General features: G+C 39.3%; 1 protein-coding gene across 6 annotated transcripts in view; it reads right to left on the bottom strand.

The window, feature by feature from the left end:
* CSNK1A1 (casein kinase 1 alpha 1) overlaps window positions 1-26,137 on the bottom strand; it is a 48,029-nt gene extending 21,892 nt beyond the window's left edge. For 2 of the 6 annotated variants that reach the window (XM_011223552.3, XM_011223551.3), the window contains exons 1-4: window positions 25,452-26,136; window positions 24,720-24,826; window positions 4,325-4,451; window positions 1,506-1,604 (exon numbers count right to left, since the gene is read on the bottom strand). In XM_011223552.3, coding sequence (XP_011221854.1) covers window positions 1,506-1,604; window positions 4,325-4,451; window positions 24,720-24,826; window positions 25,452-25,574 — 456 coding nt within the window. In that variant the 5' untranslated portion in view covers window positions 25,575-26,136. Of the gene's footprint in view, window positions 1-1,505; window positions 1,605-4,324; window positions 4,452-24,719; window positions 24,827-25,451 lie in introns of all 6 variants that reach the window. The other 4 variants (XR_004624275.1, XR_004624276.1, XM_011223550.3 and 1 more) reach the window with 4 other exon arrangements.
* Between the last annotated feature and the right edge of the window lie 629 nt (window positions 26,138-26,766).

Genomic DNA, 26,766 nt, shown 5'->3' with positions numbered 1-26,766 from the left:
TTTTAAAGGGAGGGGGGAGCAAAGAGCTATTATCTAGGTCATCATTTAATTTTAAGACAAAAACCATGTACTGCAATGTTGACATGCAGAACACAGATCGCAAGAGGATAATGGGTCTTTGGCAGGAAGAAAATGGGGAAGGAGGGCTGGGAAATGGCCAAAAGATCAGGGTCAAACTGACAAAACTGCCCAAAAAATTAAGACCAGTAATTTTTTTTTCAATTAAATTACCAGGTTTTGCATAACAATTAAGAACCTGGATGCTTCAGAGAGAGAAGCTATATAATATTTAAAAAAAAAAAAAGATGCAATTTGGGAATGGCAAGGTAAGTTATATGTAGATATACACACCTTTCATTATTTGAAGTTTAGCTTTCAACAAAAAAATTTAATTTCCTAAAACTTGGTCAGACCAACATTAATGTCTCACGCATTAACAAGTAACACCAGTTCTAATGGTAATGGCTACAAGTTGGCATTCATACAGGCAAACAAAGGTAAACATTTATAGCCAGACCTAAAAACACCAAACATTTCCTAATGATTTAATAAAACAAATGGGAATCTTCCTTCCAAAAACAAAACAAAACAAAAAACCACAAAAACCAAAAAACCCCAAGTTGTCCTGAAGTTGAGAATTTCTATCAGATCATCAGATCATAACATGCTTAGTGCATTGCCAATGCTGCCTGTCTGCCCGAGCTCAACATTGAATCGATAAATAAAGCAATTCACTCAATAAAACTAATCATTGCAGAAAAAATTTCAACACAATTAGTTTCTAACTGCAGTCATGCGTCACTATCTAAAACCCAATCACCCCATAGTATTTTAACCATTCTGAGACCCCAATGAATACTAATTTTGTTGTATGAATGTTCATTTCACTTGACTATTTATTTTCCTTTGAAAGGGGAAGGAGGGGTGCAAAATCCACCCAACTTGGCACCCAAGTAAGAAACTGTCAACTACTTTTGAAGCAGGCCCAAAAGTTATCCTTTTGAATACACAAATCCAAGGACTGAAGAATTTTCATTATGATCATGATCAGTCAGCAAATGTTAACGCCATGGTGACAGATGGGTCAGTGGTTCCCACGCTGGCACAAGCACATATATTACAAAAACCCACACTTCAGTGACAAAGATTAAAATCTGATGTTAGCATTCAGGGAAAAAGTACATGGGGTTTTTTATTACCTGAATGAGTGAAAAACAGATACAACTGTTTAATAATTAAATAACAGATGACTACATTTCATTATAAAGCCCTTGGGAATTTTCTTTTTCCATATACTATAATTAACCTTGGTTGGGTAAGTTGGGAGAAAATTTATTTCAAGTTACTAAGTTAATAGAGTTAGCTGATTGTCCTTCTAGCACAATCTTTTAAAGCAATCATCAACAGCAAATACAATTTCCTATGACTTTTTAAAGACTGAAAGTTTATCAAAGCAATTCTTGGAGTTTTTACTCTTTGCTCTTTCATGCAAACATTTGACTAACCTTATTACAGTGACGCCCAATACCCATTAGGAAGTTATCTGGCTTAATGTCTCTGTGTATAAAATTCTTTGTATGCACATATTCAATTCTACTGATCATCTGGAAGAAAAAGGAGGGGGTGAGAGATAATTATGTAATTTGAATTGTGACACAAGAAAAAGCAACATATAGTTATTTCTCAATTATTTCAACATCTCAATTATTTTTCAAGATCACAGGTATATTTTAACAACTTCATTTAGAGTTCACAAAGACAAGTGCTAGACAAAATTAAATATAAAGGGCAACCAGGCTCTCCATTTATCTCTAGTTTGATGGATACTGAAGCATAAACCTGCCCCATTCTTTGGCATGATCTAGTATTGATTATAAATCTAACAACATCTAACCTGGTAGGAAGAACTGGTGTTCGTAATTTTTCAATTACAAAAGTAGTAAATTTAGAACTGTTTCAGTTAGAGCTAAATCATCAACTTTCCACACCCAATTCTCTGCCCAAGGTAACCTGTGTTACAACAGCCTGGCATTACCCATTTCCATGCTCTTATTTACACACACTCATCAACTCAAGACACACATATAATTGGGAATGGGAATACTGACCAATTGAAAGATATAAGCCGTTACTGTTTTAAACTGGAATAAAAGCATCGTAATTCATTTCATTCTTGTTTGCTTCTTTTTAACTAAACATTCCTGAAAGTTAATAGCATACAACATAAACATAAAACATGGGGACATACACATGCTGGGTTTTATTTTAGTCTCCCATGTTTTTTCTCCACACAAGTAATCACATTCAAAACCTAACTAGTTAAATGTGTCATTCTAACAACATTTTCTTAATTTCTTGGAAATTCTGCCAAGTAAATGGTATAGGTCTTAGCATTCCTTTTAATGGCCATAAATTTTCTATGGTATAGATTAAGTTTTCCCCAACCATTATTCCCACTGTTCTCAACATTTTCCCACTGTAAACAATAATGCTATTAACATATTTAAATTAAACGCATCCTTACCTACAGTGATTTTTATGGGCTATAAGCCCCATACAACTGTAGGGAGAGTGGCTGGGTTGAAGCAGCTATCATTTTGATAGGTGGCACCAGATTGTCTTTAAAAATAGGCTCTAACAATTCATTTTCCAACAGTACATGAAGAGTTTTTTTTTCCTATTAGCAAACTTACATTAGTTCCTTCTAAATTTTGCCAGTATGACAAGTACTGACCTCACTTCTTCACTAACAGTTTAAAAGTCTGCTCATTTACTGTTTTGGAACTGTCAATTGTACTCTGTCCATTATTCTTTTGGCTTGTCCTTTTCTTATCGATTTTAAGAATTCTTTGCATGTAACAATTATTACGTCATTTGTTATGTAAACAAATTTTAAAAAACCATCATTACTATGGCATCACTTTTTTCCATCACTTCCTGAATAGTTATAATTATCAAATATGTCTATCTTTTCTATAAGATACTTATAAGTATCTGAAAATGTTTTCAATATCCAGAGACTAACTTTATCTTTCTACCCATATGTTCTTGCTCTTCTCAGTAGTATGTGTCAGGATTCTATTTTTTATTTGTCCCCACTTTCCCTAGAGCTTATATTACCATACAGATTCTGAACTTTGACAAATGTCTCTTGAAGCCAAATCTATAATCTCTAGCTTAAACTATTTATACTTTCAAGGAAGTAGATGTGTACGATGTCCAAATAGCACCTTTAGTTAGAGCAGCAACTTGTACTTTAGTAAAGGAAGAAAAACAAAACATTTCTCTAACTTAATGTACTTATTTGTCCTAGGCTAAGTGATAGCCATCATTAAACCAGGACCGATTCATTGGGAAAAGGTGTGGCAAAAGGTAATAAATGGCACACACTACTTACCTTCAAGTGTTACCATCTACAACACCAAGACTTAGCTGCTACCTCCTTAAACCACTGCTTTATCGCAACCCCCCTCCCAGAACTACATTTTTTCTATGTTACCAGTGTACCCAATATAGACTTCTATCACAAAACCTTGCACCTCGTATTTTTTCCATTTTTCTCTACTAAACTGTACATTCTTAGAGGAAAGGGACTAGAGTCCTTATTCTTTGCACCCTCCAGTGCTTAGTAAAGCAGAAGGCCCTGAGTAAATGTTCACTTATGAGTACCTATGTGTTACAGAATCTACAGAATATGAACTCTGATTAGGATTCAGTCACATGTTAGTTAAAACATATTAGGAGGATCTTAACCTTCAATGTTTGAGTTCTTAACGTACCACAAATAAAACAGTGTGATTTGCTAATATTTGCTTGAGCCAGTTTTTATGTTAATCTTACTAGAATATCAGGTGCTGATCAGAGAATGAAGAGTTTTCTAACCCTTTGAATTTATACTTTAAAAAATTCTACCTCAAATGCCAGTGTATCATCTCATTTTATTTCGACATCCAATCAAAATTTTTAAAATGTTATTCTCTCCCATAGCATGTTTATATATTGAGCCTTTCTTCAAAAATCTTAAAAATAAACCTGCTATATTCTTCACTAAAACAGACTCCATCTGATGAACAACTTGAAAACTAGACTACAGGTGAGTTAACCAATATAATCCATTTCTGTCCTATGCCACAGGAAAACCTGTATTAAGTCGTATTAACGTAATACACTTGAACGAGTACAACCTACTATTATACTTTTTTTATTTTTGCTGAACATAAGGTTACATAGCACAGGATTATATATACTCTGGTTTATAAAAATTTATATTACAGCTGAATTATTAGTATTCCTAATTTATTATTTTCATCAAAATTTCACATACCTGGTCAGCTAACATAAGTACAGTTTTCATTGTGAACCTTCTTGAACAGAAATTGAAGAGGTCTTCAAGGCTGGGTCCAAGAAGATCCATAACTAGCACATTGTAGTCTTTTTCCTGACCATACCACCTAACAGAATAAAAGGGGAAAAGGGAGAGCTTTATGAAAAGGTTATTATCATTTAATTATCACTAGATTTCTAAAATTCTTAAGCTCTAATAATGAAATAGTTTTCCTAATCTATTTATTTTTCAAAGTTACCATAAGGGCACCTGGCTGACCAGTCAGTGGAGCATGCCACTCTTGATCTCCGGGTTATGAGTTGGAGCCCCACACTGGGTATACAGATTACTTATAAAGAAAATCTTTAAAAATAAATAAATAAATAAGGGTACCATTTTTTTTTTAAGCTACATTTTAAGTAATCTCTACACCCAACACGGGGCTGGAACTCACAACCCCAAGATCAAGAGCAGTATGCTCGAGACGCCTGGGTGGCTCAGTCAGTTAAGTGGTTGCCTTAGGCTCAGGTCATGATCCCAGGGTCCTGGGGTCGAGCCCCACATCAGGCTCCTTGCTCAGCGGGGAGTCTGCTTCTCCCTCTCTCTGCCTATTTGTGCTACACCTCACTCTGTGTCACATAAATAAAATCTTAAAAAAAAAAAAAAAAGACTGGCATGCTCCACTGACTGAGCCAGCCAGGTGCCCCAGTTAGGTTTTATTTAAGGTTAAGTCTTCCTCTATTCAGATGATGAATCCACGGACTGACTATAATGCCCAACATAAAATAAGGGTAAGGAGAGTTTCTTCTATCAAGTGGCCCCACTGTCATATTAAAATAGAACTTGCACAGTAACCTTAACACTCCTCTTACCAGAGCATCTGAATTCTATATCCATCTGCCACTGATTCCATGACCTCTGGCAAGTTCCCTAATCTCACCTGATACTACACTTCCTAACTGAAGAAATGAAGGAGACTATACTAATCTTACAAAGCAAAGACCCCTTTTATTAGAACTCCTGTCCCATTTACTACCAACTTGTACTTAATCGATAATTACTTGTTCTTTTTTTAAAAAAGGAGTCACAGTTTTGCTTAATTTGACTACCAAAAGTAACCAATATTACTACAAAGATGACATGTGCTTTTAATTGGAGCCCTGTTTTAATTATCCAATGCTTTATTACTGTGGGTAAATATACTATTTAACCCCCCCCCCAAACTCAAGAATAGCTAACTTTTAATTTTAGACATTCCAAGGATTGGGAATCACTATAATAAATGACTTCAAGTTTCTATATGCCTAAAATTCTGGTAAGGGTACTTCCCTAAAAATAACCACTACCATTTAAATTTCAAACTTAACTAGATTCTGCTTGATAATAAAATTGGCCAATAAAAAAAAAATTTAAGAAAAAGTTATTTTAAAAGCCAGTGGAGTAATTTCTTTGTTAACTTCAACAAAAACTGATACAAGATTTACCAGTTTTTGACAACTTTATGTTTTAAAAATATTCAGAAAAGGGAAAAAGGCTTAAAAAAATCTGTGGCAAAAGCATTAACAATCATTAGTCCAGTGGGAAACTCTTTAGTGCTACTTCTTTTTTAAAATTTTGCTCTAGTATGTTGTTTTGTTGATAAGCCAATTACTTAAAAGAAAATCAAGATTAAAATTAGAGTGTGTGGGGGTGCCTGGGTGGCACAGCGGTTAAGCGTCTGCCTTTGGCTCAGGGCGTGATCCCGGAGTCCTAGGATCCAGCCCCACGATCAAGCCCCACATCAGGCTCCTCCGCTATGAGCCTGCTTCCTCCTCTCTCACTCCCCCTGCTTGTGTTCCCTCTCTCGCTGGCTGTCTCTATCTCTGTCAAATAAATAAATAAAATCTTAAAAAAAAAAAAATTAGAGTGTGTGTAGGGCGCCTGGGTGGCTCAGGTCATGATCTCAGGGTTGTGGGATAGACCCTGCGATGGGCTCCCCACTCAGTGGGGAGTCTGCTTTTCCCTCTCCCTCAAATAAATAAAATCTTAAAAAAAAAAGAGTATGTGGGGTTAAAACTTAGTATTTTTCTAGGAAATGCAAAGTTAACTACTACATAGGTGATCCCATATTCAGATACAAGGAATATGCTCTCTAAAATCATGTTATGAGAGTAAAAGATTAAAAAGGAACTAGTACAGGGGTGCCTAGGTGCCTCAGTAGGTTGAGCACCTCCCTTTAGCTCAGGTCATGATCCCGGGGTCCTGGGATTGAGCCCCACGTTGGGCCCAGGGAGTCTGCTTTTCCCTCTTCCTCTGCCTGCCTCTCCTCCTGCTTGTGGTCTCTGTCAAATAAATAAATAAATTCTTTTAAAAAATTAAAAAAAAAAAAAAAGGAACTAGTATAAAAAGTTCACCCTCGGGGCGCCTAGGTGTCAAGTTGGTTAAGCATCTGACTCTTGGTTTCAGCTCAGGTCCGGATCTCAGGATTCTGAGATGGACCCTGCTTCGGGTTCCATACTTAGCATGTGGAGTCTGCTTCAGATTCTCCCTCTCCCTTTGCCCTGCCCCAGGCTCACTCTGTCTCTCTGAAGTACATAAATAAATCTTAAAAAAAAAAAAAATCCTACTCCTTCCTATACTTCTGTTCCAACTGTTCTTGAGAACTACTTTGCAAACACGATTAACAAATAACTGCCACCAAACACACAAAAAGGAATCAATTTTCACACCCTTTTGCAGAAAAAGGTATCCTGATGGGAAAATTTTCTGCTTAACCTTTCAGAGATCTTACCCACTACCCTAAGAAACAGAAATGCCAATGGCAGAGTTGGTCTAGAACTTACTGTACCTAAACTGTATACAAAGCAGCTGTTATTTTCTCTCTTCCAGCCTATGTTTTCCATCTAATAGGAATTAACACCCCTCACCTTCATTCAAGCATTTACTTGAAAGAAAGACTCACAGTGGTGGGTTTTTGGGGCTGGAGGTAGGCATAGGAAGGGATGGATAAATATAACAAATAATAATATCAAAAGATAAAAGATGAACAAAATAAATAGGTAATAATGTTCTTTCCTTTTTTGTTTACTTTCTTTTTCTTGCATTTTCCCTCTTCTTTTTTTAAAGATTTTATTTATTTATTTGACAGAGAGAGAGCCAGCGAGAGAGGGAACACAAACAAGGGGAGTGGAAGAGGGAGAAGTAGGCTTCCCGCTGAGCAGGGAGCCCTGATGCAGGGTTCGATCCCAGGACCCTGGGATCATGACCTGAGCCAAAGGCAGACACTTAACAACAACTCAGCCGCCCAGGCGCCCCACATTTTTCTTCTTAACTGCAGAGGTACTTCTGTGCTAGGGAGCTTTCAGGAACTTCAAAACCAATCCTTGCCATTATAAATACCCAATACAAAAATTAGGAGATTTTTGATATACATCTAATTTATCTAGGTTTTATTTTTTTATTTTTTATTCATTCATTTGACAGAGAGAAACAGAGGGAGGGAACACAAGCAGGGGGGAGTGGGAGAAGGAGAAGCAGGCTTCCTGCCAAGATGGGAGCCCGACGTGTGGCTCAATCCCAGGACCCAGGGATGATGACCTGAGCTTCAAGCAGATGGTCAACGACCGAGCCACCCAGGCATCCCTTATATATCTAGGTTTTAAAGAAGAAGAAATATTCTATACAAGAACACCAAATCCAGGCAGCAGGTCTTTCTGCCCACGGGTCCTGTCGCCATGCTTTTAATAAACCATCTTTTTAAACCAAAAACAAAACAAAACTCAAAAAACCACCAAATCCAGAAAGAGCTAAGGCAGTGAGAAAGCACCAAAAGTCAAAGGTGAAAAAAGGAAAGCAAAAATCAACTCTCCTCAGACCAAATGTCATCTCTCCAGGGACAGATTTCCACTGGATGCCTCACTAAGAAAACTGTAACAGCTGAGCAAATTTTACAACCATCCATCTAAACCCAAATACAAACCTGAAATGTAAAAGGCACAAATTCGTACTTCCTATATTCATGCAATTACACAGGACTTCATAAAGAACTTTCTGAGAAGTCATCTGCAAAATAAGCCTTTAACAGAATACTCCCATAATAATTAGAAAGTGGAAAAAATTAGATGAATTTCAGATACACGCTAAAGAAAAGAATCGAGTCATTGCGTAAGTGTTTAAGACAGATCTGCTATTCTCAACATCAAAAAGATAAACAGTCCATAAAAAGTAACTAAAATAGAAATGTTCAAAGCCACTTTTCTCCACAGAAAAACCATGCATTTCTAAATTTGGTCTTCCTGCTGTATAGAGATTGGTACCAAAACTCCTTAAACCTAAGTGACAGGTGTTTCTATCTTTCATACCTCCTTTTGGTCTCAAGGAATATATAGCTTATTTCTCTAAAGTTAACACCTCACTCTCCCCATCTGTGCGTTCCATCTCTCAAACTCATCCAGACATTAGTACACACAGATTAGGAGCCAGGAACAGTCTACTACTTATCCAAATCCTACCCTCACCTCTGTGTTTTCCACTTCTATTCCAAATGAGCTTCTAACTCTCTACTTTCAACCCCAAAGTCCTAATACCCAGACACCAAAGAAATCTTCCTTAAGTAGCCTGTTCCACACCGGTCCATTTCACAGAATGCCTACAGCCACTGACTACTGCTTGTATCCACAATCAAACCCCTTGACAATACAATATCCAGGTGCTGTCACTTTGTGCTGTCTCTACATCTAGTAGGACAGACCTTACTGTTTGTTTGAAATATCTTTACAGAACCTGGATAATGAGCAAGCACTAACCTGATGCTCTGAGATCATGTAAATCTGCAGACAATCTGAAACCAACCAACACAAAAACTCATGTATTATCTTTAGACCTTTTTTATGTTGAGTATGATAGGTGTTGCTAGTAATACTAGTACACAATGATAAAGTAATGTACATACACAATGCAGGTACTCAAATATCTATGAGATTAAATAAAGAACTCTGATTTGGACCTTACTCTTACTAAGTTTCAAAACAAGCAGAAAAAGAAAGTAATTTAATGGATGAAAGTTAAAAAAAAAAAAAAGTGCAAGGGTCTCATTTTCCATTTACTTGTTTTAAATCAATGCTTTCAGACCTAGCAATGCCTGACCAATCAAGTAAGTCATAAGTTGAAGAATGGGTTTGAAATTTATGTAACTGTCATTACTTAAAGCATAAGAAAGCTACCTTAAGTTCTAAAGAAGATGCTAAGAGAAGGCAAGGTCCACCTCTTTGCTCTCATTCCCCTTCCTCTAAACCCATATCCAAAATAAACCTAGTTAAAAAATTAAGACACATGAAAAGCAGAATGTAAGATAACACATGCACTAGTCATTGGGGCTGACGAAAAGCGCTAAAGGGCTAAAAGAATTCAGAAAACCAAAAGATCAACAGTAATTAGATTTATCCAAAGAAGCCTTGTGAAATGTCACATCCTGACAAAGGCACACTAGACAGGGGCAAGAATAAATTCCAGGCTCCTATTAAGAGTAAAGTCGAGGAGGCTTGTAATTCAGGGCAGTATTATAGACTCTTGAAAGCCAGGCTAAAGAGCTTTAAATTCTATAAATAACTGGGCAAACTATCAGTAGAGTGTGGTGGGGGACATGATATAGTTCAATCAACATTTTAAGATTAGCCTTGGCATCAATATGCAATGTAGAAATCGGGGAGTGGGCAAAGGAAGAGACAATGACATGGTGACCAATTAGAAGTGTCATGGTTGGAGGGGTGCTGGGTGGCACAGTCAGCTGAGTGGTCCAAAGTTGGTTTTGGCTCAGGTTGTGATCTGAGGGTTGTGAGATGGAGCCTCGCTTCGGGTTCCATGCTCAGCAGAGTCTGCTTGAGATTCTCTCCCTCTTCCCCTCCTACTAGTGCTCTGCAAACTCTCAAATAAATAATTTTTTTAAAGTGTTATAGTTAGAAATTTGACACTAGGGATTTCTTTTCCCTGAGAATCTCTTTATGAAAATAAAAAAAACCTTAGAAAAGCAACAGATGACTGAAATATTTTAAGTAATGCTAATGAGACCTAAGGACTTCCAAGAACCATAAATTAGTATAATCATCATAAATATGCACTTCGGGGCACCTGGGTGGTTTAGCTGGTTAAGCATCTGCCTTAGGCTCAGATCATGATCCCAGGGTCCTGGGATTGAGCTCAGAGGGGAGCCTGCTTCTCCCTCTCCCCTGCTGCTCCTCCTGCCTGTGCTCACATGCTCTCTCTCTCTCTCTCACAAATAAATAAGTAAATAAATAGTAAGTATGCACTTCAGATTAAAGCACTCAAATGTATTTCATTTCTATGACTAGGACAATAATACGAAGACTTGTTTAATGTAGGTCCCCCCTCAGACTGTCAGTTTGAGAAGTGTGATGGTTAATCTTATCTATCAAACTGATTGGGGTAAGGGATGCTGGGATAGCTGCTAAAACATTATTTGGGGTTGTCTGTGAAGGTGTCTACAGAGATTAGCATTTGAATCAAGATCAGCACCTGAATGACAAAATAAAGAAGATCACCTTCCCCAAAGTGGAGGGCTTGAATAGAACAAAAGGGAATAAAACTAAAAAGCAGAGAAAGGGAAAACTCTGTCTGCTAGAGCTGGGACATCCATCTTCTGCCCTCAATTATCCATGCTTATGGTTCTCAGGCCTTCAGGCTTGGGACCAAAACTACACCACTGGTTTTCCTAGGCCTCCAGCTTGCACACCTCAATCTGTGGTACTTCTTTGCCTCTACAGGTATAAGCCAATGCCTCATATTAAATCTCTGTTTATCTCTAAATCATCCATTGGTTCTGTTTCTCTGAAGAATCCTGACTAATACAACATGGGCAGCCACTGTATTTGTCTTGTTCACAACTCTGTATTCCCAGCATTCAGCACAATGCCTTACCCCCAGGAAATGCTCAGTAACATTTGCTGAATTAAAAGAATGAAAAGCCAGATTAGAGGCTCTAACAAACTGGGGAGTGCTTGATTTGGCACATAAGGAAAACAAAACAAGGAAAACAAAACCACTCTGTATTTCAAGTATGAAATCATCAGGAAGCATCTACTCATCTTTGATTCAAATTAGCCCAATAATTATGAAAGTTTACAAGTGATATTCTTAACAGGCATGTGTTTCTTCCTGTGCCGCTTATCTTCCCATCTTTAGGTCATTAATGTCGAAGTCTTCACTGAACAACTAAAAATCAGGAGCACTGAATCAGCGCTTTAACAGCACCTCCATTCTTAAGACACTGTCTCTCAAACTTGCCAAGCCATCATCATCCAATCTTTATGTTCCTTTTTATGAGGGTAGAAAATAAGATCTGGTCTAGTACAATCTAGCTGATCCCCGCCGCAACCCACCCCCCAACTCCTAAATTACCAGACTTTAACAGAAGGGCACTCTCAAACACCCCTCTACTCTCAATTTAAATACCTGAGTCTCAAATCCTTCTGGTACTGCATTCATTTGATTACTCCTGGAAGCTGTAGACATCTAACTGTAACCTCTAACCTAAAACTGTCAGTACTTATTAAGCTCCATCTTATTAATGGCATTCATTACGAAAACAGTAATGCAAGACACTTTCAACTACATTCTGATTCACTGTAAATCTCCAGCCCCTTTGAAAGAGAACGAGACACAGGACTAAAAATGGATTACCTCTTAGTTTTCTATTAATTATTGATAAACAAGACTGCTGTGTAACTCTCGTTCTCCTTAAGTTTTCTTGCCCATAATTGCTCCTTAGATTTGTGGCCTCTATTTTACTTGAATACAAGGTACCTAGAATTTAATAACCTAAACTTGATTTCTCCTGCCATCAAAAATTTAAGAGCATCGATCTATTTTCTTCTCTTGCAACTTCACACTTGAGATACAAATTCAGGGGCGCCTGAGTGGCTCAATCAGTTACGCATCCAACTCTTGATCTCAGTGTCGAGTTCAAGCCCCGCAGTGGGCTCCACGCTCGGCATGAAGCCTACTTAAAAAAAAATAAATAAAAAGCAAAAAATTCAGACTTTAAAAGGCCAGTAACACAGGATTTTTATCCATAATCCTTTGGATTTATAACTTGCAGAAATACCTCTGAAATGGTTTGAGATTCAGGGCATTTTCATTAAAGACAAGACAGTCAATGCTATCTGGCTACTGTAAGGAAGAGGAGAATCAGGTTTAATAAACAGACACGTGGAATACCTAGAACTATAAACACAAACACAGACTACACTGATTTCTCCACACTGACAACTGTTTCAGACATGAAATAACTGAGAAAAGACCACAATTTTAGCTGTAGGGATGGCAATCAAAGTAATGCTGATGTGATACCAAGAAATTTTAGATACATTAATTCAATCTTTTAATTCACTTTTAATTCTTTCCTCAAACTGTTCAACTTTTTTTAACTGGCTGATTTTCCCACTTTTACAATCTCACATGCCTGGGGGGGGGCATTAACAAGCATGGAAGTAACTGAGACTTAAACATGGCTAGGAAGGGAAAAGGAAATAAATATTGGAAATCTACTGAGTAGCTGACCAACCTTGCATCAAATGTATTTAGCCACAATGACAAAGAACTTGTCTAAATGATTTGGGGAGTGGAGGTGGAGTAACTCCTACACCAACATGTCTAAATATTTTTGGTGCCACAGATCACATAGCATTATAAAGGAAAACAATTACAGGGAAATTCAGCCACACTAAGATTATTTAATTTTGACACAGTAAAGTACATGTTCTTTAATTAATGAGATATAGGGGCAGATCTAATTGGACTATTAATTATGAAGTAGTTATGAGTGTAAACAATATTCTGAGGTATCTGCAACAATAGTGTGTTATGGAAATATCTGTTTATTTCTACTAGTGATAAAGCCATAGGTACTGCTCAACTAGTGGAGATTTGTTGCGTACATTTATAATAGAAATACAGATTTTCCTCAACTTTCCATGGGGTTATATCCTGTTAAATACATCCTAAACTGAAAATATCCTAAATCAAAAATGCATTTAATACTCATAATGTACTGAACATCATTATTTAGCCTAGCCTACCTTAATTGTACTTAGAACACTTAAACTACAGTTGGGAGAAATCGTCTAACACAAAGCCTATGTTATAATAAGTGCTCAATATTTCATGTAATTTATTAAATACAGTACTGAAAGGGAAAAAGAGAATGGCTGTATGGGTGTAAAATGGTTGTAAATACACCAGTTGTTTATCCTTGTGATCACCTGACTGACTGGGAGCTGCCTCACTGCTGCTGCCCAGCAACATCACGAGAGTGTCATATCGCATACTGCTAGTCTGGGAAAAGATCCAAATTCAAAGTATGGTTTCTATTGAATGCATACCACTTTCACAGTATCATAAAGTCTAAAAACCATAAATTGAACCATCCTAAGTAAGTCTGGGACCATCTTACTAGATTCATTCAGAAATTCATAAAAATAAAGATGTAGGGGCACCTGGGTGGCTCAGTTGGTTAAGCGTCTGCCTTCAACCCAGGTCATGATCCCAGGACCCTGGGATCGAGCCCCGCGTCTGGGTCACTGCTCAGCAGCAAACCTGCTTCTCCTTCTCCCTTTCTCTCTGCCTGCCACTCTGGCTGCTTGTGCTCTCTGTATCAAATAAATAAAATCTTTAAAAAAAAAAAAAAGATGTAATTTTTTCCCTATACCCCCTTGGGAGGTTAGAATGGGGATATCCCTACCAGGGATATTGAATCCCTCCTTTGAAACCAATTTTTTTTGTGTTTTTTTTAATAAGTTTTTAATTTTAATTCCAGTTAGTTACCATACAATACTGTATTAGGTTCAGGTATACAATATATGATTCAACAATTCTGTGTATTGCTCATCATGGTAAGTGCACTCTCTTTAATCCCCATCAACTTACCCATCCTCGAAACTAATTTTTAAGGTGAAGAGACCACAGAGTAAGATATGAAAGTTGGGCAACAAACATATGTTTTCTTCAGCAATACTACCATCAACTAATAAAATTTGTTTTCCTTCTTCACCCTAATCCTCCAAAACTGCTACTACTAATCCTTTGCCACAATACAGCCTTGAATTAATGCTTGTAACATTTTCAAGTTCTTTAGGTCTCCTTGTTTCTTGCCCTTTGCCTTCAAAGATATGTAACTGTTCCTTAACCCAAAAAATTATAAAAACACAAAACCAAAATAATGTGCTTTATATATGGGCATAACCTTATCCAGTACTAAAGCTACTATTTATCGATCCATTCAATATTTATGGTATCTAACAAGACAAAACTAAATAAATAATTCCTGCTCTCATAGCTTACAGCACGGTGGCTGCCTGCAAATAAATAACACGTGATGAGGGCGCCTAGGTAGCTCAGCTGGTTAAGTGTCCAACTCTTGATCTCAACTCAGGTCTCAATCTCAGGGTCCTCAATTCAAGCCCCACAGTCAGCTCCACACTGGGCATAGAGCCTATTTAAAAACAAACAAACAGAAGTGAGGAAGGAGAGACCAGTGCTGAGAGGGTCCAATTATGACAACCCAATCTATCTTTTAGAGAGTCATTAAGGAAAGCTTTTCTGATGAAGAAGCATGGTTAATTCTTAGAAGTATAAAATGGGAGATGGCCAGGTAAAGGGTTGGATGGGAGTTAGTGTGCCTGAAGTTTGGTATTCACAACAAGCTTAAAAGAAGCCAGCATGGTTGGGACAGTGAAACAAGATCACGTTAGGTTCTTGTTTACCAGTTAACAAATATTCTAAAATCAGATTATGGTGATGGTTGCACAACTCTGTACACGCACTAAAAACCAATGAACTGTGGGGCGCCTGGGTGGCACAGTGGTTGGGCGTCTGCCTTCGGCTCAGGGCGTGATCCTGGCGTTATGGGATCGAGCCCCACATCAGGCTCCTCCGCTATGAGCCTGCTTCTTCCTCTCCCACTCCCCCTGCTTGTGTTCCTTCTCTCTCTGGCTGTCTCTTTCTCTGTCAATTAAATAAAATCTTTAAAAAAAAAAACAAAAACAAAAACCAATGAACTGTATATTTTAAAAAGGTGACAATTTATGTATGTCAATTATCTCCTTAAAGCTGTTAAAAAAAAAATCCTTTTCCAGGGATATCTGGCTGGCTCAGTCAGTGGAGTATGAGACTCTTGATCTCAGGGTTCTGAGTTTAAGCCCCATGGGGGTACAGAGATTACTTAAAAACATAAGACTGTATTTATTTATTTGCCAGAAAGAGAGCGAGCGCGTGCACTTAAGCAGTGGGAGAAGCAGGCTCCCCACTGAACAAGGAGCCTCATGTGGGACTTGATCCCAGGACCGGTCCTGGGATCATCACCTGAGATGAAAGCGGCCGCCTAACTAACTGAGCCACCCAGGCATTCCAAAAACAAAATCTAAGAACAAAAAACAAAACAAAACAACTTCTCCCACAATCTGTTTCTCCACTCTCTGATTCAATATTTATTGAACCTACTATGTCCCTGAAACTGCAGATAAGTGCTACAGGCACCTTTAACAAGCTCTGTAGGTAATTATTACGCATGGTTAATATTTGAGAAATGCTAAGTATGATTCAGAGGGAACCATAATGGGGTCCCACTGACCTGACCAATTAAGATGGTCTCTAGATGGTTCAGGGTACTGTTTAGGGCTTATACTCAGGATACCATCCCTTTGATGTTAAGGAAACATGTCCTCACGCTGTCTGAGATTTATACATGTTTCCTCCTAATTTTTAGCAAGAGAGACGAAATCACAACTATATGCCAGATGCATGGCATATGCTCAAAAACAATCAAAATCTCTCAAAATTTCTCTGTTCACTGAAATATGCCCAGATCTTAACTATGCCTGGCACATAATAGACACTCATATAGGTTTGTTAAATGAATAAAAGAAATACTTGCTTATCCTCTAGAAAGTACTGTAGGAGGTACTGTAAAGTACGTTAAGTTTCCAAGACACTTTTGAACATCTGAGCTTTCATTTGAAGGGCAGAGGCTAACAATACTCTGTTCTCTCAGAGAGATACAAAGTATTCGTATTATGAAGGCTCAAAAATGGGAACACCAGGACTTCAGTAAGTGGAGACTGATAGTTAAGAATAATTTTAATCAAGGAGCGCCTGAGTAGCGTAGTCTGCTGCATGGCCAAGTACTGGTTTCGGCTCAGGTCGTGATCTCGCGGTCATGGGACTAAGCCCCGTGTCAGGCTCTGCACTCAGCAGTGTGTTTAAGACTCTCTCTGCCTCTGCCCAATACATCAATTATTCAAAAAAAAAAAAAAAAAAAAAAAAAATTTTAATCAAGTGAGAACAGCCAAAAAGAAAACAATCTAACCTAAATACATAATGAACAGCATAGTAAAGGAATGGAAAAGAATGATATTTAACGGTGTAAATCCCAGATTCCTTAGAATTTCATTATTTTAGTTGTTACCAAGAACAACACATTGAACACTTCTAATATAACTAAGACTTGGAAAATTTGAAACTTAAAACTTATAAATATTTCAGGCTATTACTTTCTAACAAAGCAGTTTATAAATCAGATCTCACACTCCCCTTTCCATAAAAGTCACCTTAAGGACAGGATAGTCTGGCAGAGTAGGCCAATTTAACAAATAAGTACTTAGAGCAGCGTCCAGATGAGCGAAACACAGGATAACCTCAATTTCAGGTAACCTGCACACCTCTCCACTATACACTTAATGATAGCAAATGAAACATATGGATGATGAATATGTATGCTTAGCCACTGTCACCATCTTGTCTCTTTTAAGAAAAAAATCTCCAGTACAAAAGTTGTAACTTCCTGATGTTGCTGAACAAGAACCAAAAGAAATTCCAAAGGCCAACACTACTAAGAGATACTAAGAGATTCAGCTGATAATATCCACAATAGCAAGGCTTCACTGTGAAATTAATGGACATCAGCATTTAATGATACAGTTGTATTTTTACACCAGCTTTCAAAGCAGAAGGAACTAGTACAGCCACATTTCCATTTGTAAATTGGCTGCCAGCTAGTCAGTTCAGCTGAATACTCAGGAAATACTAAGTACTACAGAGATGATAAATATTCTCATTAGGAACTATGCATACATCAGGTACTCCCAAACTTCTATAAATGTGTAGAAGCCAAACTCTCTACCGGGTTCCATGAAAAAGTAAATGCACACAGATAGGGGCACCTGGGTGGCACAGTCAGTTAAGTGACCAACTCTTAGTTTCGGCTCAGGTCATGAGATGGAACCCCACTCTGGGAAGAGTCTATTTAAGATTCTCTCTGCCTCTCCCCCTGCTTGCTCACTCTCTCTAAAGAATGAATACATAAATAAAATGTAGATAAAATAAAGGCAGAATTTCCTTATTACGAATCATTAGTGCCTTTGTAGCCAACACTCTGCTAAGAAACATAAAAGATACTTCTATCAGCAAGACATGGTTCTTCTTTCCCTCAAGGAATTTCTAGAATGCTTTCTTACAGGAATGCATCTGGGACATGGGAGTACAAAAATGGTTTCAAATATTGGTGTTAGATACTTTCCAGAAATCAAAGCATTTGATTATATGGGATTACAGTGTACTTTCCAGTGCCATGTTTCCTGGTATAGGATTTTCTGAATTAACCTAATTCATAGGAGGAGGTGAGTAAGTTAAGAAACCAGCCTTACCAAATTGTAGTTCTAGAAAAGATGGGAGTGGGTGGGTGTGGGCAGGAAAGAACCTTGAAATATGGCACAGTAAAATGGTTCCTAAACTCTACCACATAACAGAATCACCAGGGGAGTTTTTGTAACTCTTGACGCCTAAGGCATACCCCAAACCCATTAAATCAAAATATATAAAGGTTAGGAGCCGAGTGTCAAATTTTTAAAACTTCTCCATGTTATTCCAATGGGCAGCAAAGTTTGGGAACCACCAGCATAGTCTGAAGATGCAGTAAGATCTATTTAAACATTTAAGATGTGCTGAGTTTAGGCAAATTAACCACTCTGACTCTCAAGCTTTATATGAAACCCCAACTTACAGAATTACTGTAATGATTAAATAAGACAATGTGCAATGTCTGAGTAATGGTCAATTCTACTTTTCTTTCTTGCACAACACGGAAAAGGAATGTTTAGCCACACTGTATTCAACCACTCACATATTTCAGTAGTATGTACTAACATTATAAATAAAAGACAACTAACTATACACTGAAGTAAGAACGAATTACTACCATATCAAAGAATGGAAGAGCCACCGTTTATCCTACTGATCTCATCAATTTATTATTACTTTTTTAAAGATTGTATCTATTTGAGGGGCACCTGGGTGGCTCAGTCAAGCGTCTACCTTCGGCTCAGGTCATGATCCCAGGGTCTTGGGATCAAGTCCCACATCCAGCTCCCTGCTCTGCGGGGAGCATGCATCCCCCCTCCCTCTGCTTGTATGCATGCTCTCTAATAAATAAATAAAATCCAAAACCCAAGAAAACACTTTATTTATCTGTGAGAGAGCGGGAAAGAGCACAGAGGGAGAGGGAGAGGCAGACTCCCAGCTGAACAAGCAGAGAGCCTGATGCAGAGCTCGATCCCAGGACCCCAAGATCATGACCTGAGCTGAAGGCATATGCTTAACTGACTGAGCCATCCAGTTGCCCCTGATCTCATCAGTTAATATAATGCGTTAAAAAAAAATTTTTTTTTTTAACTCTTAAGGGGCGCTTCAGTGGCTCAGTTAACCGGTTAAGTGTCTGCCTTCAGCTTGGGTCATGATCCTGGGGTCCTGGGATTGAGTCCAGAGTTGGGTCCCCTGCTCGGTGGGGAACCTGCTTCTCCCTTTCCCACTCCCCGCTTATGTGATCTCTCTCAAATAAATAAATAAAATCTTTAAAAAAAACCCAAAACACTTTTAAGACTAATTAATCTTATGAAATCCCTTTATAAATGAAAGCTGACATTACAAATTACAGAATTCATTTTAGATTGAAATCTAGATGACATCGCAGATGGACCCCTAACTCCTGACTCTCATATAATGCTCCTTCCATTTCCTTCCTGTACCCTCCAGCTCAATCTTTTTGTACAACACTTCCAAAGTCCCCATTAAAACATATCCCACTGAGGACGTTTAGACAATGAAAAGGCAGTATTCCAGTTCTTCAAAGGAGAATGAGGCAAAGATCTCAACTGCCACTCATTCTTCACCATCCCCTTCTGATTATTTTATTAGGCAAGCTGTATAGTATACTTTATGGTGATAAAAACATTAACCTATAGTCTTGTATAAGGACAAATCAACATCGTATCCAGAAAAAAAAAAAAACATGTAAACATGATCCAAAAGACCAACTTTAAGTTGGTCTTTTATTTTGGTATTTTATTTTTGGTATTTTTATTTTGGTATTTTAAGTTGGTCTTTTTATTTTAAGATAAAATAAAACCTATCTTGTCACAAAATGTAGCTTATCGTGGATTAGCAGCATTCAAAAAACTCCAATATTCTTCATCTCAGTAGGTAGTGTAGGCTATACCACTGTATACGTTTGTCAGAATTCATTTGATGGCACATTGAAAGCTGTGCATTTCACTCTATATAAATTACATCTCATTAAAAAAAAAACATTACAACATGCATTATTCCGTGTCATGTGACTACCGGTCATTTAAATTTCAAGAGCCACCTGAGATTGTTTTGGAAACAAAAAAGTAACAAAACCCATCACTTTAACTAGGTATTCACTTTTATTTTGAAAACTATTAAGGTGAGGCACCTGGGTGGCTCAGTCGGTTAGGTGTCTGACTCTTGGTTTCAGCTCAGGTCATGGCTTTGGGGTTGTGAGACTGAGCCTCACATTGGGCTTCCTGCTCAACAGGGAGTCTAATTGGGATTCTCTCCCTCTCCCTCTGCCCCTTCCTGCTCTCTCTGTAAAATAAACGGATCTTTTAAAAAAAAAAAAACAAAAAACAAATGAACTTTAAAAAAAAATTGTAAGCATCTAGTTAAATAATAACACAAACAATAAGTTACTTACATTTATAGAAGAGTTTTTCACTTTCTCTGAATGAGGCCAAATGCCATAAAGTGAAGGAGGAATAGTATGGCTCTGTAGCATCAAATGAAAAGGTGTGGGGTATTGTGAGCAGCCATGTTGACCTTGACATAAAGGTGAAAATGGCTCAGAATAACAGGAGTTAGGAGACTCGAGTAACCCTTCAGAGACTCAGTAGTCTCATTTGTGAGATACTAGGCCGTATTCAGGTTTCATTTAGCTCACAAATGCTACTTAAGCATCATTACATTATTCCATAACTAGAAATCCATTATAAGCCGATATAAAGCACCTTTAGTGTATTGTGGATTCAGTTACCCTGAGTTAAAAATTACATTTCTCATGCACCCAGAGATCTGTAAAAATAAAGATGTACCCAGTGCAGATTTCATCTTTGTTCTCTGATAACAGCATCAGAACTTATTTGAAAGATGTATGTTCAATGCCAAAAAGCTAAGATTAAAATTTAATCTACTTTTAACACTGAAGAGTAAGGATTAACTAGTACTTTATATCTTCTATAATACTTGACACTCAGAGAGGGCAAAAAAGTGGCTGAGAGCAAGGCAACAATTCTCCCATGCCCCCTCCCATCTTCTTTATTCATTTGCATAGAAAAATATATTCCGTTAATTTACTTCCTCCTAAATGGTAACTGATAGTTTACTGGAAGCAGATGGGATTTTTTTTTTTTTTTTGACAGAGACAGCCAGTGAGAGAGGGAACACAAGCAGGGGGAGTGGGAGAAGAAGCAGGCTCCCAGCGGAGGAGCCTGATGTGGGGGCTTGATCCCAGAACTCCAGGATCACGCCCTGAGCGGAAGGCAGACGCTTAACGACTGCGCCACCCAGGCGCCCCAGCAGATGGAATTTTTAAGAGTCTTGAGAGGGGTCTCTGTACTAAAATAAGATTCAAAGGTAAGATCTAGACCCTAACACCAAACTGTGATGAAATGCTTTCTAGCTATTATCATCTAAAAAGAAGTCTCAAAATTGCAGAGCTAGAATTCTGAGATCAACCAGGCCAGTGACTTATTTAAGTAGGGAACTCTGTTCAAATAAAACCCTACCCAAAAGCTCAGTATGCAGAACTTTTTCTAGAAGAGTAGGAAACCCTAAACCTTTCTGTCCAGTATTCTTCTTTCCTATTCCAAAAGAATTAGAAAATTACTAGCATGGTAAAATCCTCTTTGCATTTCACAGATGAGCAAACTAACTGATAGGCCCGAAGAGGTTAAAGGACTGATGACCCAAGATCATTGTCAATACCACATGACAGAGCTAGAGCTTGGTATCATAAATGCTTCTTTAAGAGATCACGTTAATTCAATTCAAACTGAGTACCACAAAGACAGAGAAGGTTATAACAGAAATACAGTAATTTTTGAGCTTCCAGAAGTCAATTAACAATTTCAGTTTCTTAACTAAAGAATGATGCTAGTTTCTTAAAATTAGGAAGACTGAACACCACCCTCATCTTGCTCTTTCCGCTGAATGCTATGCTTCTGTATAACAATAGATTCCTCACTAAGTAAAGATTAGTCAGGTCTGCTATGCGGGCTAGATCATTTATGGTCCTTGTTTTAGGATATCCCAAAGTATCTTAGTAAATTCAAGGGGTTGTGGGGTGTAGGGGAGAAGATGGAATCAAGTGTAATTACAGCACAATCTGTTCTTTAAAAGTAATCTCTACACCCAACATGGGGCTTGAACTCATGACCCTGAGATTAAGAGCCCCATGCCTCAACTGAGGCAACCAGACACCCCAAATCTCAATTTTTTATATTTATATCCATCTGAAACAATGGATAACACATAGACTGCTTCATTTAATCTCGATAAAGTCAATTTAGTTCAATAGTTACCAAATAAGTATTTACCTATATGCTATATATAGGTGATGTGGAAATAGTGGGGAATACACTAAGGGGGCAGGATGACGTTGCCACCCAAATAAAGAATGCTTATATTAAGTCTTTCTTACCCTTTTTACTTCAGCAGAGAAAGAGTTCTCTCACACTTTACAACCAATGAACCACTATTGTTTCTATGTACCAGACACTACCACTCCTAAAACAAATTTACTCTTTCCCCACCCTCATCCAATTACTACCTTCTGCATTAGAGGCTACTCCCAGAAGCCACAATGTATTCTTGGATGCCCTCCGCAACCAGTTCAACCAAGCTTTCTTACTTACAGCTGGATGCTGAAATTCCATCTCATCTCCCAGGAAGCGTTAATTTGAAAGCCAGGTTAATCTCTCTTTAGCTCCACCCACAGTTTATAACTACAACTCTCTCTGTGCTCAACATCTTATAACAGATGCCTATTATTTTGCTCACAAGTTAATTTCATTTATTTATGTGCTTATTCAGTATATTAACTATGGCTCTTGTTGGTCTGTATCAGCACTGCCTTTAAATAAAAGCTATCAGATAAAAGGGTTTAGCACTGAAAATGCCAGATGCTTAATCTTTTTGAAAATTATTTCAAATACATTATATTCGACATAATTTGTGAAATTTCTAAAACCTCCCAACATGAATGAATCTCAAGAGCATTATGGTAAGCGAGAGAAGTCAGACACAAATGACCTCATGCTGTATGATTGCATTTACGTGTAATTCTAAGAAAGACTAGTGATGGAAAGCCAATTGGTGGGGCCTGGGTGGAGAGGTATGTTTAAAGGCAAAAGGAAAGGCATTTTAAATTTTTTGGCTAATGCAATATACTTTTTATTTTGAGAGAATAAACAGCTAGACATTTTAATAAAGACTTTGATCAAAAAAATTTTTTTTTCATTCTTCCAGAATAACGTTCATTTTCCTGGTAGGAGGGGTTTTTTTGGGGGGGAGGGGATAGGAATCATTTAAAATCTCCCATCATCTTGGATTTCACATTAATCTACCTTATAAAATAAAACTGGAAGTTTCTTCTAAATAATTTATCACTTAGAACCAATAGAATACTTTATCATTCAACTTCTCCATTAAAAATGTCTATCAGCACTGGAGATTTTTTAAGGACAGTATTACTTTGGTTGTTTCCGCATCTGAATTAATGTATGCAGTTTAGTCCTTAATTCAAGATTTAAGAAATATAAACTGGAATAGAAAAAGATTACCGTTACTATCACTCCACTTAATTCTTAACTGTCTCTGGTTCTTTTTTACAGATGTTATTTTTGAGTTTTGAAAAATGGCTTGGCTTTACACTGCGTTTTAACCTCTATTCAAGGAAGATGATTTTTAACCTCAAAGTCAAACTAACAACCTTTAAAACTAACCATTTAAAAAACCCGGATGTCTTTATGTGGTCATCTTTTATCCCGATTACTATTTCTGTTTACATTCACCAATATCCCATCCCCCCAAAAGGCCACAATTTCCCTGATGTGAGGAGCTACTGACCAAGTAACTCAACAGGTTAAAGTTACTTAGCACACTGTGGTTACGTGATTAATCTTTCTTTTTAATACAACTGATTTTGAGTCAATTTCAACACAGTAGTGGTCAAACTGCCTTGGCCATTACTCACAATAATTTAGTACACAGGCTGAAATGTAGCCAACACTACCCTTCGTGAAAGAATAATGAACACTTTTAAAGGGTCTATGAGGGATTCTGCATAGCATAATTTAACAATTTCCCGTCGCATCTGCTGCAGGAATCACAAACCGACTGTCATTATGCCATCTCCTTCCTTGAACCCCACCGCCGCCCGCACCTTTATTCTTGGCTTTTCAAAGGTTTAATCCACTCAGAGCTGCTAAAGGGGTATCAAGGAAGAGTAACTTGTGAACCCAAGCCTGGAAAAGGGCAGGAATATGCGGTTGAGTCACGTCGTTCCGCCATTTTCTAAGCGGAGGAGGAAGACATGTTGGAACAAAAACACAACAAAAGAGCAGCCATTTCCCAAGCCAGCTCCAATAGCAACGCGAACTGGCCGAACCCGGTCACTTGGCACCTTCAAATCCACTTCACTGGATAACCCTAAGAACATCAGAGGTGCCGGCGTAAAGAAAGCAGCAGACAACCCTGCCGCGTAGGGATCAAAGATGACCGTCATACTTAACTGCAAACGAACGCCTCGAGAAGAATGACGGAAGCTAAATGGAGCAGAGTGTTAACAAACAGAAATTCTAAACGAAGTTGGCAAACTAAAAATTTACTCAGTGACTGTGGTATCTTATGGTTCTCAGGAAACCACCAGCCACAGTAACCCCAGGTAACTCAGATACCAAGGCCTGGATTCAGCTGGTGCTCTTGCCTGCCTCTACCCATCTGCCCCATGCCGTACTTCCCTCGGTGAACCGCCTGTTTGCTCACGGGTTCTTACCGTATGTGGGGGATGCCCACCCCACCTTGAAGAATCTTATAGAGTTTGCTCTCGTACAGCAACTGGGGATGCCTGGCCTTCTGAGATTCTAGCTTCACTGCCACTTCCTGCAGGGGAGAGAAGGGATGATGGCATCAACATCCCTAAGGATTCAATGTCACTTGGGAGAGGAGGGAAGACATTAGCAAAGCTCCAACTCGAGACTAGAAGGTGAAGCGAGTGAGGCTCAGAAGAGAAAGCTCTCTTTGTAATTATAAAACGAGGCAACCAGCCTCAAAAGCCTCTTCAGGGGGTAGTGACGAAATCGGCACGTCCTCGAAGGTGCAGGAAAATGATTCATCCAGAAAACGTAATGAGAGGTTTTGAAGGAAACTGACGATCGAAAGCAAGAACCCCAATAGAATAAATCCATAGAGTGGGGAAAACCTGGGGATTAGAGATACACGATTTTGCCGATCTCGCCTTAAACGACGGCTTAAAAAAGTTCGATTAAGGTACATTTTTAACAAGCTGGGAAACTTCATAGGTTCTCCCAACCCTTCTATCGGGTTCTTTGCCTTTTAGGGAAAGAGAGCGGGGGAGGCTCCTAAAGCCAGGAAAACTGGCTCCCTCTCTCTGGACTCCCCTCCCCAGTACGTGCGCGTGGTGGGGAAAAGCCCGAGCACTTCGGGGGTTGGGGCGGGGGGTGAGGACTGGCGCAGCGTGGTCGTGAACCCCACCCCGACTGATTACCTCGCCGTTGGTAATGTTGATCGCCAGATAAATGTCCCCGAAGGAGCCAGACCCGATCTTCCGTACCAGTTTATATTTTCCTCCGACAATGAATTCGGCCTTGGAGCCGCTGCTGCTCGCCATCCTGAGAGATGAAGATGGAGGCTGGGGCCAAGCCCCGACACCTCTGAGGGGAGGACGGAGGCCTCTGGGGCTCGTCCGCGGAACAAGGCTGCGGAGGAGGGCGGCAGGAAACGGAAAACGTTGGCTCTTTCAAGGCGTTACACGGCCCAGAATCGGCCGAGGGGAGCCTGATCACCGCCGCTCAATCAGGCTTCGTTTCGCCAGGCCGCAGTTTGTGAGGGGGTTCTCGCGGTTACCAGGCTGGGCCACTTGTTTCTGGGCGGCCGCCCCTGGCTCGCTTTCACGGCGACGTCGCGGGCTGGAAAAGGGGCGCGGTGGTTTAGGGCGGCGATACCGCTGCCACCGCTGCCGCCGGCTCCCGCCCGGAAGGACCCCTGTCACTCCGCCGACGCCGCCATCTTGTTACTCCGGCTCCAGCCAACACAAAATGCCCCCAGTCCCCGGGAGCCGCTTCTTCACGGCGCAGAGCACTCTGGGAAAGGGATCTCGGGCGCTAGCCCCGGAGGGTCGGCGATGAGAGGGAGGGCGGAACCGGATCCGTGAGAGTCGCGGCCCACGCTCCGAGCGTCACCCCGTCACCGCCCAACCACGCATGCGTACTGCAACCCTGCTGATTGCGCAGGCGTGCGGTGGCCTCTCCTCACCCCCTCCCGGGGCTCACTTCTACTTCCGGTTGTTGGCTGTTCACATCTAGCTACCTGTTAGTCACTTCGGACCCGCCTGGTCTCTGAAAGGCCGCGCGGCCCCGGGGCCCGAGAACGTGTTAGGGTGGAGTCACCTTCTTTCTTCGTGGAAGTTCGGAACTTCTGTCTTCCTTGGGAGTTTTGACCTTTGCTCTTTGGGGAGGGTTTGGGGTTTTTTTTAACCTTTGATCTTTCCCTCGGCCACTCCCTCATTCCGGCCTATGCCTGCCCAATTCTGTTTTGCGAGAGGCTATCGCCTCTGGTGGAAACGAAGAGAAAAGCAGCTCTGGCGGGGCTGGGTTTGGTCAGGACTCCCCGTTTTACCTGATGAAGTCTTAAGGATTAGGATTCTGCCCTCTACGGACTGTTAGAGAATCTCGTTTTACAGGAAGGGAAAAGAGGGAAAGCAGGAATTATCCTGTCTTTGTATTCTTGCTCCACTGATACATTTGGTCCCCACGGGGAAAAAAAAACCTAATACCCGATTCATAATTATAGTGGCAGAAGCG

This window comes from Ailuropoda melanoleuca, chromosome 3, assembly GCF_002007445.2.
Source record: "Ailuropoda melanoleuca isolate Jingjing chromosome 3, ASM200744v2, whole genome shotgun sequence".
NCBI lineage: Eukaryota > Metazoa > Chordata > Mammalia > Carnivora > Ursidae > Ailuropoda > Ailuropoda melanoleuca.
Note: the sequence above shows the minus strand (reverse complement) of the source record. Positions and strands in the feature narration are given on the sequence as shown.